The following is a 14,128-nucleotide window of genomic DNA, read 5'->3' as shown; positions in this document are numbered from 1 at the left end:
CCACTAAGCCATCCCTCCTGCTGAAACATTTTTAAAAATTGCTTACTAGCTGGAGGTGGTGGCACATGGTTTTAATCCTATCACTTGGGAAACAGAGGTACAAGGATTGCCTTGAGCTCAAGGCCACCCTGAAACTACACAGTGAATTCAGGTCAGCTTTGGCTAGAGGGAAACCCCACATCGATAAACTAGAACAAGGGCTGGAGAGATGGCTTAGAAGTTAAGGTATCTGCCTGCAAAGCCAAAGGACCCAGGTTCAGTTCCCCAGGACTCTAGTAAAGCCAGATGCACAAGGTGGCAAATGCATCTGGTTTACTATGCAGTAGCTAGAGGCCCTGGCATGCCCATTCTCCCTCTCTCTCAAATAAATATAATATTAAAAATTATTTGAAAAACAAAAACAGGGCTGGAGACATGGTATAGTGATTAAGGCATTTCCCTGAAAAGCCAAATGACCCAGGTTTGATTCCCTAGAACCCGCGTAAGCCAGATATATGGTGCTTGCATCTGAGTTTGTTTTCAGTGGCTGGAGGCCCTAGTTGGCCCATTCACTCTCTCTCTCTCTCAAATAAATAACCAAATAAAAAACAAACACAAAAACTTGTTTGTTTCTTTTTCCTTCCCTGAGGTAGGGTCTCACTCTGGCTCAGGCTGGCCTGGAATTAACTCTGTAGTCTCAAATTGATCTCCTACCTCTGCCTCCTGAGTGCTGGGATTAAAAGTGTGCACCACCACGACCAGCATCAAAAACTTCTTTACAAGTGGGATGGAAAGGGCTGCAATATCCTAATGCCTAGGGGCTCAGGAGGCAGGGCCTTGTCTGCCTAGAGAACAGATGCCTCAGCTGAATGTATGAGTTCAGCCCTATCTCTGCAGTATCCTACTAGGTCTTAAAAGGCCTGATTGGCTTGAGCAGTGACATGCAGGGTGGCTGACGATGGTCAGATCCAACAGAGACAAAAGCGGAGATCCAGGAAGGAACAGTAAGCACTTACCAATTTTTTGTCCATTTTTGCCTTGATATCCCTGGCGAGGGTGAAAAATGCCTATGGAAAGAACATGCTGTTAGTATCTGAGTAGCAGAACCCCAAGCCTGGCACAGATATGGAAGGACAATGGTGGAGGGTGGGAAACTGTGTCCTTTGCAGTCTTCATGTTCACTCTTGCTCCTTTCCCTACCCTTTCCATTCAGCCCTGTATTTACTGTCAGCTCTCCTTTTGTAGGGCACTTTGGGCCAACAAATCTGACATGGCTCTCCATTCAACTGTCCATCAAGGATACTGAAGCTTAAAGAGACAATGTGACTTGTCTGAAAGCACTGTGTGGCTAACTGACTTATCCAGAAGAGACTGGAAGGATCTGGAAAGAGTGTTCAGCTCTCTGTCTCTGGATGTGTTCTGACTGTGTGCAATGATCCCCACATCCTATTTTTTGAGATGGTCTCATAGTCCAGGCTTGTCGCCAATTTGCTATGTAGCTCAGGATGACCTTGAGTTTTGATCTTGCCTCAGCTTCTTGAATGCTAGGATTATAGATGTACCACTGTAACCAGCTCTGAAGATCTGCTTTTAAAAAATTACTAGAAGCTGGGTGTGGTGGCACACGCCTTTAATCCCAGCACTTGGGAGGCAGAGGTAGGAGGATCGCCATGAGTTTGAGGCCACCCTGAGACTACATAGTGAATTCCAGGTCAGCCTGAGCTAGAGTGAGACCCTACCTCGAAAAAAACAATAAATAAATAAATAAAAATAAATTAAAAAATCACTAGAACCACTTGAGGGATTCCTACGGGTCTGCTTCTAGGCTGGTGACATCCTATGGATAACAAGGGGACCTAGGCCCAGGTTAAGATAAAAACTAGTGAGAACTGTGTCCTGGGTGCCCAGCAGAGGGGGCCTGAGAACCCAAGGCTGGTTCTTACAATGGAACCTCCCACTGGATTCCCTGGCCCCCACCCAGCTTCTCAACCAGAGGGCAGCTATCCTATAGTAACCTCCCAACAGCCCCAGAACTCACATTCTCTACGTTGATGTTGGCTTTTGCACTGGTCTCCATGAATTTGATCCCATAGTCGAGTGCCAGCTGTGAAGAAGGGGGAGAGACTTGCATATCATATGGCACATGAGAACGAAGGCTGAGGCAGAGGGTCTTTGTGGGAGGATGACATATCTGCTCCATCATAGTAACTGTGTACAAGAGTGTGGCCTATGCCCACAGCACAGCTCTCTGTCTTGCTCTGGCTATGGCAGCCTCCATGCAGGGCCACAATGGGTTCTAGTGACATAGGGGTAGAAGTACACACAGCCTGCCATAAAGCCCTCATGACTGTGAACAGTCTTTGGACTTCAGCTCTACCCATTTCCATGGCCTGCTAACTCATCCCAGGCAAGTCAGGATGGCCCATTATCTTCTCATAAAGACTGTGAAGGTTTTCCCTCAAAGCCTAGGCTTTTTGCAGGTGTGCACTGAAGTTCCCTGGGACAGGCCTCTGTTGGGGGAGATCCTGACTGGTCCCCACACCTACCTTTTCTCCCCGCTCCTTGGACACTTGTCTCTTGTCATTGACATCACACTTGTTTCCGAGTATCATCTTTTCCACATCAGCGGAGGCGTGCTGAGGGAGAAGGGTGGATAGGGGTCAGGCTGATCAGGTCAGTGCTTAGCCCATATTCCTACCTTGCTGAAACCTGTGACTATGGCAAACAGCTTCTTCCTTCTCTCTCTCTCCCTCTCTCTTTCTTTCTCTCTCTCAGTATTTTACTTACTAATTTATGTATTTATTCATTTCTTTGAGAGAGAAAAAGAGGCAGATAAACTGAATGGGTGCATCAGGGCCTCTAGCCACTGCAAATGAATTCCAAATGCATGCACCACCTTGTACATCTGGCTTTACATGGGTACAGGGAATCAAACCCGGTTCTTAGGTTTTGCAGGTAAGCCATCTCTCCAGCCCCCTTCTTTCTTTTTTAATCTTTAAGTTTTTTTAATTTAAAAATTATATTTGCAAGCAGAGAGGAGGGGAGGGAGAGACAATGGGCATGTCAGGCCCTCTTGCCACTGCAAAAGAACTCCAGATGATGCTGGGCGTGGTAGTGCATGCCTTTAATCCCAGCACTTGATAGACTGGTATGAAGATGGCTGTGAGTTCAAGGCCATCCTGGTCAGCATTCCAGGTCAGCCTGAACTAGAGTGAGACCCTACCTCAAAAAACAAAACAAAAAAACTCCAGATGCATGTGCTACTTTGTGTGCCTGATTTTATCCAGGTACTAGATAACTGAATCTGGGCCATCAGGCTTTGCAAGTAAGTGTCTACAAATACTGAGCTATTCTCCCAGCTTCACTTCCTTTTTAAATTTTTTATTGACAACGTCTGTATATATAGACAATATATTATGATCACAATCCCCTCCCACTACTCTCCCCTTTTCCCCGGTACTGATTCTCTTTCCAACTAGTCTCTTTTTTTTTTTTCTTCAAGGTAGCATCTCACTCTAGCCCAGGCTTACCTGGAATTCACTATGTAGCCTCAGGGTGGCCTCGAGCTCACGGCTTTCCTCCTACTCCCGAGTGCTGGGATTGAAGGCATGCGCCACCATAGTCAGCCTTTTTTTTTTGGTTTTTGAGGCAGGGTCTCACTCTAGCCTAGGCTGACCTGGAACTCACTCTGTAGTCCCAGGCTGGCCTTGATCTCACAGTGATCCTCCTACCTCTGCCTCCCAAGTGCTGGGATTAAAGGCATGTGCTACCAAGCCTAGCTCTTCTACTTAAAAAAAAAAAAAAAAAAAAATTAGGACTGGAGGGATTGCTTAGTGGTTAAGGTGGATGCTTGCAAAGTCAAAGAACCCAGATTCCATTCCCCAGGACCCATGTAAGCCAGCTGCACAAGGTGGTACCATGTGTTTGGAGTTCATTTGCAGTGGCTGGAGGTCTTGGCATGCCCACTGTATCTGCCTCTCTCTCTCTCAAATAACTAATTTTTTTAAAAAAAATTATTTATTTGAGAGAGAGAGAGAGAGAAAGAAAGAAATAAAGGGCATGCCAGGGCCTCTTGCAAACAAATTCCAGGTGCACGCACCACTTAGTGCCTCTGGCTTTACATGGGTATTGGGGGATTGAACCCAGACCATTAGGCTTTGCAAAAAGTACCTGTAACTGCTGAGTCATCTCTCTAGCTTCTCTCTATTTTACTTATTTATCTGGTAGATTACACACACACACACACACACACACACACACACACACACACATCTAGAGAGAAAGAAAGAGTGAGAGAGAGAGAGAGAGAGAGAGAGAGAGAGAGAGAGAGAGAGGGAGGGAGGGAGGGAGGGAGGGAGGGAGGGAGAATGGGAATGCCAGGGCTTCTAGTCACTGCCAGTGAACTCTAGACACATTCGGTACCATGTGCATCTGGCTTACGTGGGTTTTGGGGAATTGAATCTGAGTCCTTAGGCTTCATAGGCAAGCACCTTAACCACTAAGCCATCTCTCTAGCCCAATTTGGATAATTTTTTCCCCTCCTACTATGCTGGTCTTATGGAGGTAGCATCAGCCACTGTGAGGACATGAGTGCTATGAGTGTTTGGAAGGCAGTACTGCAAAGCACTCCTCCTCTTCCTTTGGCTTTTACATTCTTTCTGCCACTTCTGCAATGGTCCCTGAGACAAAAAGCTTCTTAGTGGGCTGAATCCAGCTGGCTCCAGGGCTAATGTTCCCAAAGGACAAAGAGGGCAGATCTTCCTTCTCCCCTCTTTTTGGATATGGGCTGTGCCTAAGAAGGCCAATGCTGCTGCCTGCTGCCAACTCTGTGTACTTCACCATTCCCTGGGCTTGGCTCAACTCTGTCAATGAAGGACTCTTCCTCACAGTCCCTAATGAAGGTGGCCATGCTTCCTGAAGGAAGGGACATCAGAAAGCAGTTCTATTCTCAATGAAACCCACTGTCCTAGAATGCCCCCCAAACCCTGTCACCAGCCCACTGGCATCAACAGGCTTTCAGAGAAGGAGGTGTGCAGCAGGGGGTGACTGGCTCTCAGGAATGCCAGGACAATCCATGGATCCTGGGAGGTCAGTGATGTATGCTTTCACGGTGGCTTTATGGATGGGTAAAGTTTTGGTGCCTGGGACCTGAAGCCCCACCTGCTTCGTCATCAGAGTCACAGGTGCAGCCACCCAGGAAGGTTGTGTGGTGAGGCCAGCACTTGGGGGAGTGGGAAGGCAACAATGGTGATTGTGGCTGAGGAGGCTGGCCTGGTGGCCTCCTTGTCCCTTCATGGTTCAAGGTTTCCTGCTGGCTTGAGCATGGCTTCAGACAAGCTCATGAGTGGCTCAACTGTAGCTCAAAGTACAATATGGCATGCTTCCACAACACACCCTCCACATATAAGGGTCACCATGGTTCTATAACCTTCTTTCTAAACAGCACCAAATGCTTATGGTGACTCATGCACAGACATGGCTGCAAGGTCAGCCACACCCCTGGGCTGGCGAACAGCCCTGGGACTGATGGTAGTCTGGGGTTGATAGCAGACATTGCTGGCTCTGGGCTCTGGGGGTGTGGCCCCAGGATAAGATACCCAGGAGCTTACCTCCTCAATGTTCCGAATCCAGTTCCGAATGTTGTCGAAGGACTTCTCGTTGGTGATATCATAGACCAGCATAATGCCCTACGTAGGGATAGGCAAGGACATGGGCTGTGGCAGGCTGAGAGCTCTGAAGTGGCCCAGCATGGGGTAGTGGGCACAGGCCTGCTGTCACACGAGAACAGTGATCAGCACAGCCTGTGAATGGCCATTTCCCCACATCTCCAGAGCCAGTCCCAGACCCCTTTCCGGCACTAATATCAGCCTCCCCTTAGGGGTTCAGGCTCAGTCCCAGGTCAGAGCTTGGCCTAAGTATGGCCCAACTCCCAAATGACTTCCCACACTTGGCCAGTGCCTCCCCTGGAATCCTGACCCTGATGTGCCTTCCAGTGAGACAGTGTGCACTGCTGAGTGGCATCGTTGGGTCTCCAACAAATATGTGAAGGTAGCTGAGAGACATTCTGGGTCCTAAAAGAGCTACAGGGTGGCCTCACCTGTCATGGCCCTCTCTCAGAAGGGCAAAGATCTCTGTCTACTCCAAGGGCACTGAATGAGGAGAAGAGAACTTTTAAGAAAGAAGCCTAAGAGATAAGCATGATGGCTAATAACTATAATCCTAGCACTCGAGAGGCCCAGGAGGATCTTGAGTTGGAAGCCAGTCTGGACTACAAAACAAGACCCTGTTTCCACAAAACAAAATAAAAGTCACCATCTTGGCACTGATTGGGGACATGGTGCTGGAGACAAACAGAAAATCTGACCCTCTGACTCATGCAGGGCCAGGCTTGATGACTCTCACACGAACTCATGTATGCCTGGGACCCTTAGCATTCTGGATGCAAGGCAGGGCATGTGTCCATACATGCACTCAAGAGTCATAGCCAAGACCCAGTAAGACACTAGGCTGAGACCTAGGGCTAAGGCCTGGCATCTTGTCCAAGAGGGCACTAGGGACAGGGCAGGGACCAGCTTGAGTACAAACAGCATTTCTTAAGGGGCTGAGTTTCCCCTGGGACCCGAGCATACTGAGGCCTCAAGCCACCACCATCACTGTAGTAGAGAGGTAAGGGGCAAGGCAGTAGTTAATTTTATTGGGGACACTAAAGTTTCTGTCCACACGACTGGGATTCAACTGTGTTCCAGACATTATTTGCAGTACCCAAAATACTTAATGCCAGCCTGCCATGAGTTGCTCCCAAGCTCCTCCATGGTCCCTGGTAGACACCAGGTGTCTGGAAGGACCAGGACATGGCACTGCCATTCGGTGTGAAAGGTCTGGTGGGGAGAACTTAAAGGATAGGCTATGCTATGGAGGAGTGGGGGAGTGTTGGTACAGGGGGTGCTAGGACTGCAGGCAATGGACCACCCATGCTCATAGCAGACTAGGACATATTCCCATGCATTGTTCGCCAAGAGAGGAGACTTAGCTGAGTGGGTGACCCAGAGTCTGGGGCAGTGCTAAGGATCCTCCCCCTTCTTGGGTCCCTCAATGCCCTACCCTATATAATCTTACATGAGCAGGACATGTGTAAGGCCAACCTTTCCTGCTGCCTTCTATGTCTCATTCAGGCCTGGCTTGGCCCTAGGAAAGGTGGATGGTAAATGTTTTGGGGATGACGAACTAGTCTTGTTATCTCACTTAGCTGCAGGCCTGGTCAGCACACAGAATGGCCCATAGCCCAGATCAAGTCAACTCCTGGAAGGCTTTCAAGGTTTTGGTAGCAAATTCCAGAGAGATTGACATGGGCCATGTGACCCTCTGAAGCATTGGGGAATGCCTGATTTGATGTCAACTCTAGCTCAGGCTGACCTGGAATTCACGCTGTAGTCCCAGGCTGGCCACAAACTTATAGTGAGTCTCTTTAACTCAACATTTTGAGTGCTGGAACTAAAAGAGTATGTGCCACTGCACGTGATTTCACAGAGGATGCTTCTTTCTTTCTTTCTTTCTTTCTTTCTTTCTTTCTTTCTTTCTTTCTTTCTTTCTTTCTTTCTTTCTTTTTAAGGTAGTGTCTCCCTCTAGGACAGGCTAACCTGGAATTCACTATGTAGTTTCAGGGTGGTCTTGAACTAGTGATCCTCCTAACTTTGCCTCCCAAGTGCTTGGATTAAAGGTGTGTACCACCATGCCTGGCTCCCCCCCTCCCAAGGATGTTTCTATATTGTTCAAACCCTACACTGTCTCTGAGGCCAGAAGAGGTGATGTCTATGGGTAAATTGGGCAGGGTGCATGACCTCTTCCTAAAACAAGCCTAGGAGACAGGTTGTCTAGGAGTTTCAACAGACTACACATAAACACAGGGTAGTATGCCTGTCAACTCAGTACTTGGGAGGCAGAGGCAGGAGGATGATAAGTTTAAGGCTAGCCTGGGCTATATAGCAAAACCCCATCTTAACAAAACAAAATAAGAGCAACATCCAGGCTTTGGTACAGCCATACATGACCCTTGTTTTAACTTAAAAAATGATTGTAACAAAAGCCAGTTCATACCATGGCACCTCTGTAGTAGGCTGTTGTGATCGTCCGAAATCGCTCCTGACCAGCTGTGTCCCTAAATACAAGGATTCAGGATATTAGTGACATCTGAGGCACAATGGCTTTCTCCCATAACTCTGCCCCTCCTCTCTGTATAGGCATTGTGGTGGTTTGATTCAGTTGTCCCCCATAAATTTAGATGTTTTGAATGCTTGGTTCCCAGGAATTGACACCTCCTGGTGGGAGTGTATTGTTGGGGCAGGCTTGTGGGTGCTAGAGCCAGTTTCCCCTTGCCAGTGTTTGACACACTCGCCTGTTGCTATTTTCCACCTTATGTGGCCAGGGGGTGATATCTATCCTCTGCTCATGCCATTGATTTCCCCTGCCATCATGGAGCTTCTCCTTGAGCCTATAAGCCAAAATAAACCTCTTTTTCCCACAGGCTGCTCTTGGTTGGGTGATTTCTACCAGCAATGCACACCTGACTGCAACAGTAAAGTGGTACTGAGAGTGGAGTTGCTGCTAGGTACCTGTGTGGCTTTGGCCTTTTGGAGCTGATTTTCAAGAGGAATGTGGAAGGATTTGAATCTTTGGCCTAAGAGATGCCTTGCAGTGCTGTAAGTACAGCTTCATGGACTACTCTGGTCAGAGTTGAAAGACCTAAATGCAGTAAGAACTATGGATTGTGAGGTTTGGCTTATGAGGGTGAGAAAGAGCTTTGCTTGGACTGGGCTATCAGTTTGTGTGAGAAGCTTGCTCTTATGCCCGTGTCCTGAGAAGTTGTGCAGGGTTGTGCAAAGAAATGGACTGGTGTGAGCAGAGGGCTATGGCACAGAGAAAAAAAAAAAAAAAAAAAAAAAGAAATCTTTGCGCCTAAACTGTGGCCCATTCACCTGAAAATTTTTTGAGAGATTACAAGCATTGAGACTAGGCTAGCTGACCTGCACTGGAACACAGACTCTTTTGAAGGGGCCTGAGTACTCAAGGAGTGTCCTGTTCTGCAAAGCCTACTTTATTCCCCCCCTGAATTAACAAACTGGCACCCTACCTGGAATTCTGGAGTATTAGAAATGCAGAAAAGAGAGGGTCATTGAGTTTGCAACATGGTCTTGTGTTTTGGAAATGGCCATAGGCAGTGTGAAGCAGGTTTTCTGGTTGCCTGCATGGAGACCCCATAGGGCCATGAGGATGAACCGTGGATTGCAGCGGAGATGCTGGGACCACAAGATGGCTGCTAAGGAAAGCTGCTGGCCCCGATGAAGTTTTCCAGGGCTGTGAGTAGCCCAGAGGAGGGGTGGAATCGGAACTCCAGAGACTTGCTGCTGGTTAGAATTATCAGACTTGGAAATTTGTCACTGGCTAGAGTTGTTAGACTTGGAGCTACAGAGTTTGATGTCTGTCCTGTTTAAATCTTGTATTGGTTGAGTATTTCTTTGCTATGCCCTATGCCATCTTTTGCAGTGTGAATGTTTACTCTGTGCTATTATGGTTTTTTTGGGGAATTTTTTTGGTATTATGGCTCAGCTAGAAGATCTTGGACTATGGGGATGTATGAACATCACTGGAATTGCTAAAAACTATGGGGAATTTTAAAGTTGGACAAATACATTGCATTTTATATCATGCATTGTTATCAGTTTATGGGGACCATGGGCAGAATGTGGTGGTTTGATTTGGTATCCCCCATAAACTTAGATGTTTTGAATGCTAGGTTCCCAGCTGATGGGAGATTTGGAAATTAATGACTACTGGAGGGAGTGTATTGTTTGGGGTGAGCTTATGGGTGTTATAGCCAATTTCCCCTTGCCAGTGCTTGACACTTTCCTGTTCCTGTTGTCCACCCTCTGCTCATGCCATCATTTCCCCCTGCTATTGTGGAGCTTCCCCTCAAGCCTGTAAGCCAAAGTAAACATTTTTTTTTTCCCCACAAGCTGCTCTTGGTCAAGTGATTTCTTTTTTTTTTTTTTTGGTCAAGTGATTTCTACCAGCTATCTGAACCTGACTGCAATAGGCATGCGGCTCTCCCGTGACTACACAAGGTTGACTGTGGCACCAAGCACAGGGGAACTTCTCTTCTCTCAGTTCTTCCAGCAAGGGAGGGGCAGGGCCACAACTGTGCCACCTTTCCTCTATCATGTCTTTGCTTCTGGAAATTTCTCCCTGCACTTGTGAGTTACATGTGGCAGAGGATCACAGCCCTGGCTGCTGGCAGGTGGCATGTTCCCACTGCCACCTAAGTTCAGGTGACAGCAAAGTCCTCACTTGTATAAAAGCCCTACAAATTCCTATGGCCCAGGGAGTCAGAACCTGGTTAAATGCAGTCATGTGCAGTCCACTTCTGGCAGTGTGTGCTATGTATGTGAAGGTTAAAGGTGATGTTGGTGGTGTGCCTTTCTATTTTATTTACTGAGCCAGGATCTCGTACTTGAGCCCAGAGCTTACAGATTCAGCTACTCTAGCCATGCTTGTTCTGGAGACCTTGTCTCCATTGAGAATACAGGCGGGCCACACACCCACATGACATTTACATTTATTTTATTTTTTTGAGATAGGGTCTCACTTTACCCAAACTGACCTAGAAATCACCATGTAGTTTCAGGGAAGGCTCAAACTCACAGCAATCCTCCTACCTCTGCCTTCACATTAGGTGACATTTACATTTATATGGGTGCTGGGTATCAAACGTGGATCTCATACTTGTGTGTCAGGTGCTTTATCCACTTAGCTATCTTCCCAGACCAGTGTGTGGTTTAAAGGTACCCTTCTGAGCCAGGTGTAGCCTGTCATCCAGCACTTGGGAAGTTTAGGCAGGATGACTGGGAGTTCCAGGACAGCTTGGGCTATAGAGGGAGAGGCTATTTCAAAATAAAATGAGATAAGACTGGGTGTGGTGACACATGCCTTTAATCCCAGTACTTGGGAGGCAGAGGTAGGAGAATCAGCATGAGTTCGAGGCCACCCTGAGACTACATAGTGAATTCCAGGTCAGCCTGTGTCACAGCAAGACCCTATCTCAAAAAAGGGGGGGGATGGGTTTGGCTCAGTTGTAGAGTACTTGCGTCATATGAGAGAAGTCCTAAGTTCCATCTCCAGGAAGGCAATGAAAGAAGGTAACCTTGCCTGAGCCATGTCTCTCTTTTCTTTTAATTGAAGATTTTATTTTCATTTATTTGAGACAGAGACAGAGAGAGACACATACACACACACACACACACACACACACACACACAGAGAGAGAGAGAGAGAGAGAGAGAGAGAGAGAGAGAGAGAGAGAGAGAGAGAGAGAGGAGGTGGGAGGGAGGTAGGGAGGGAGGGAGAATGGGCACACCAGGGCCTTTAGCCACTGCAAACTAAACCAGATGCATGTGCCACCAGGTGTGTCTGGCTTACGTGGGACCTGGAGAATTGAAACTGGGTCCTTAAGACTTCACAGGCATGTGCCTTAACAGCTAAGTCATCTCTCCAGCCCCCTGAGCCATGACTTTTGTCCCTGAGTTCTGGTTTCTTCCCATGGGCTCTGTACTATACAGAAATGTCTAATGTTCTCTCTCTCTCTGGCTTTTCTGCTCCCTGGTACACCCCAGCATCTCTTTTCTCCTCTTTTAGTTTCCAGCCATCTTGCTCTCTCCCTGGTGTACAATCCCTCTTTCCTTCTCATCTGTTATAAAAGTCTTGTGTGTGGGGGGGAAGCAATGCCTAGTGCTAACTCAGTTTTCTACCTTTCTCGGTTGTGCTGGGATGGAACCTCAGTGTCTTGCACATGCATGTCAAGTACCCTGTGGTTGAGCCATGCCCCCAGCCCTAAGGCTACCTTTGTGTGTATGTTTGTGTGTGATATTTCAAGGTAGGTTCTCATAGTAGCCCAGGCTGGCCTGGAATTCACTTGGTAGTCTCAGGGTGGCCTTAAACTCATGGCGATCCTCCTACCTCTGCCTCCTGAGTGCTATGACTAAAGGCATGTGCCACCATGCCTGGCAAAGATACAATTTTTATTTTAGAGAATGAGAGATAGCAAGAGAGGGGGGGGGGGCAGGAGAGACAGAGACAGAGAAAGAGAGACAGAGAGGAGAGATATAGAATTTGCACCCCAGGGCCTCAGCCACTGTAATTGAAATCCAGATGCTCGCCCTACCCAGTGGGCATGTATGACCTCACACTTGCCTCACCTTTGTGTGTCTGGTTAATGTGGGATCTGGAGAGTAGAACATGTGTCCTTAGGCTTCACAGGCAATCACCTTAACCACTTAAGCCGTCTCTCTAGCTCTAAAGCTACCATTTTAATTTTAGTTTCTCAATGCCAACTTGACTTGTTAACAATGAATGCAGAGAACATTTTTAGACATTTTATTCTTTTTTGTTTGTTTGTGAGATAGAGTCTCACTCTAGCCCAGGCTGACTTGGAATTTGCTACGTAGTCTCAGAGTGGCCTGGAACTCATGGCAATCCTCCTACTTCTGCCTCCAGAGTACTGAGATTAAAGGCCTGCTGCCGCCATGCCCAGCTGAGACATTTTATCTTTTTTAAAGAAAAAAATATTTTACTTATTTATTTGAGAGATAGCAAGAGAAAGAGTCAGAGAGAGAATGGGCATGCCAGGGCCTGTAGCCACTGCAAACGAACTCCAGATGCATGTGCCACCTTCTGCATCTGGCTTATGTGGGCACTGGGTAATTAAACCTGGGCCCTTAGGCTTCACAGGCAAGTACCTTAACCACTAAGTCATCTTTCCAGCCCTCCTTTTTTTTTTCTTAATATTTTTATTTATTTGCGAGAACGAGTGAGCAACAGACAGAAAGAGGCAGTCAGAGAGGGACTGGCCTCCTGCTGCTGCAAAAGAATTGCAGACATATGTACCACTTTGTGCATCTGGCTTTATGCAGGTATTGGGCAACTGAACCCATGCACTCAGGCTTTGTAAGCAAGTGTCTTTAACTTCTGAGTCATCTCTCCAAAGAACAGTTTATTCTTTTTGCTTTTGGTTAGTGGGGCCTCACACTAGCCCAGGCTGACCTGGAATTCAATATGTAGTATCAGGGTGGCCTCAAACTTACAATGATCCTCCTACCTCTGCCTCCCAAGTACTGGATTAAAGGTGTGCCCACCATGCCCGGCTGACATTTTATTCTTAATCGAGGGCCCAGTCTTCTTAAAAGATTTCCAGCTCATTCATCCAGACTAACAATAGCAGAGCTGGAAGGGAAAAGAAGGGAAAGGGTGTCTCGGCTTGCTGAAACTGCCACTTTGGACTTGGGCACAAAGGCTGCTGCCTGGCCACTGTTTTGGAAGAAGAACTTCCATGTGGCCAAGTTCTGAAGCTGGACAAAGATATACCTTACTCCAGGGTTAAGGTATGGAGGGCTGACCACTGGCTGCAGGAGAGAGTATCATGAAGACCCCCAATGCCATTGGAAAATGGGGTGAGGACTCACACTGAAACTTAAGGGAGAAAGCCATGCCTATAGGGAAGCTTCTCAACCCATCCTATGGCCCTCTGTTCCTACCCAGAGGAGTCTAGCTGTCAGGGCAAGAGGCCCCTTCCCCTTCTTTCTCTCTCATTGTGTGCATGTGTAAGCCAAAAGTTAATGCTGGTACCTTACTCAAATATTTTCTACCTTACTGTTATTATTATTTTGTTTTTGAGGTAGGGTCTCACTATAGCTCAGGATGACCTAGAATTCACTATGTAGTCTCAGGGTAGCCTTGAACTCATGGCGATCCTCCTACCACTGCCTCCTGAGTGCTGGGATTAAAAGTGTGTGCCACCACATCTGGTTCTACCTTTCTTTTTTTTGAAGACAAAGTCTCTCACTGAACCCAGAGCTTGCTGATTAGGCAAATAAGCAAGCCTCAAGAATCCTTTTCCTGTTTCCATCTCCCTGGTGCTGGGATTATAGCCAGGCAACACTATGACTGGCTTTTACTTGGGTTCTAAGGATCTGAACTCTGGTCCTCATGCTTGCATGCCCAACACTTTACTGACTGAACCGTCTCTACCCAACATTTTTGGACTGGGGAGATAGTCTCATGTAGCCCAAGCTTGCCTGTAACTTGCTATGGGATCCACAGATAG

General features: G+C 47.3%; 1 protein-coding gene across 2 annotated transcripts in view; it reads right to left on the bottom strand.

Moving 5' to 3' along the window:
- The window catches only part of Rab8a (RAB8A, member RAS oncogene family), a 46,055-nt gene that overhangs the window by 15,227 nt on the left and 16,700 nt on the right, over positions 1–14,128 (bottom strand). Inside the window, exons 3-7 of one of the 2 annotated variants that reach the window (XM_004665961.2) lie at positions 8,074–8,134; positions 5,589–5,666; positions 2,526–2,615; positions 2,018–2,083; positions 996–1,046 (exon numbers count right to left, since the gene is read on the bottom strand). In XM_004665961.2, coding sequence (XP_004666018.1) covers positions 996–1,046; positions 2,018–2,083; positions 2,526–2,615; positions 5,589–5,666; positions 8,074–8,134 — 346 coding nt within the window. The remainder of the gene's footprint in view (positions 1–995; positions 1,047–2,017; positions 2,084–2,525; positions 2,616–5,588; positions 5,667–8,073; positions 8,135–14,128) is intronic. The other variant, XM_045141136.1, reaches the window with a different exon arrangement.

The sequence above is a fragment of the Jaculus jaculus genome, chromosome 1 (genome assembly GCF_020740685.1).
Source record: "Jaculus jaculus isolate mJacJac1 chromosome 1, mJacJac1.mat.Y.cur, whole genome shotgun sequence".
Classification (NCBI taxonomy): domain Eukaryota; kingdom Metazoa; phylum Chordata; class Mammalia; order Rodentia; family Dipodidae; genus Jaculus; species Jaculus jaculus.
This window is presented reverse-complemented; position numbering and strand designations above follow the sequence as displayed.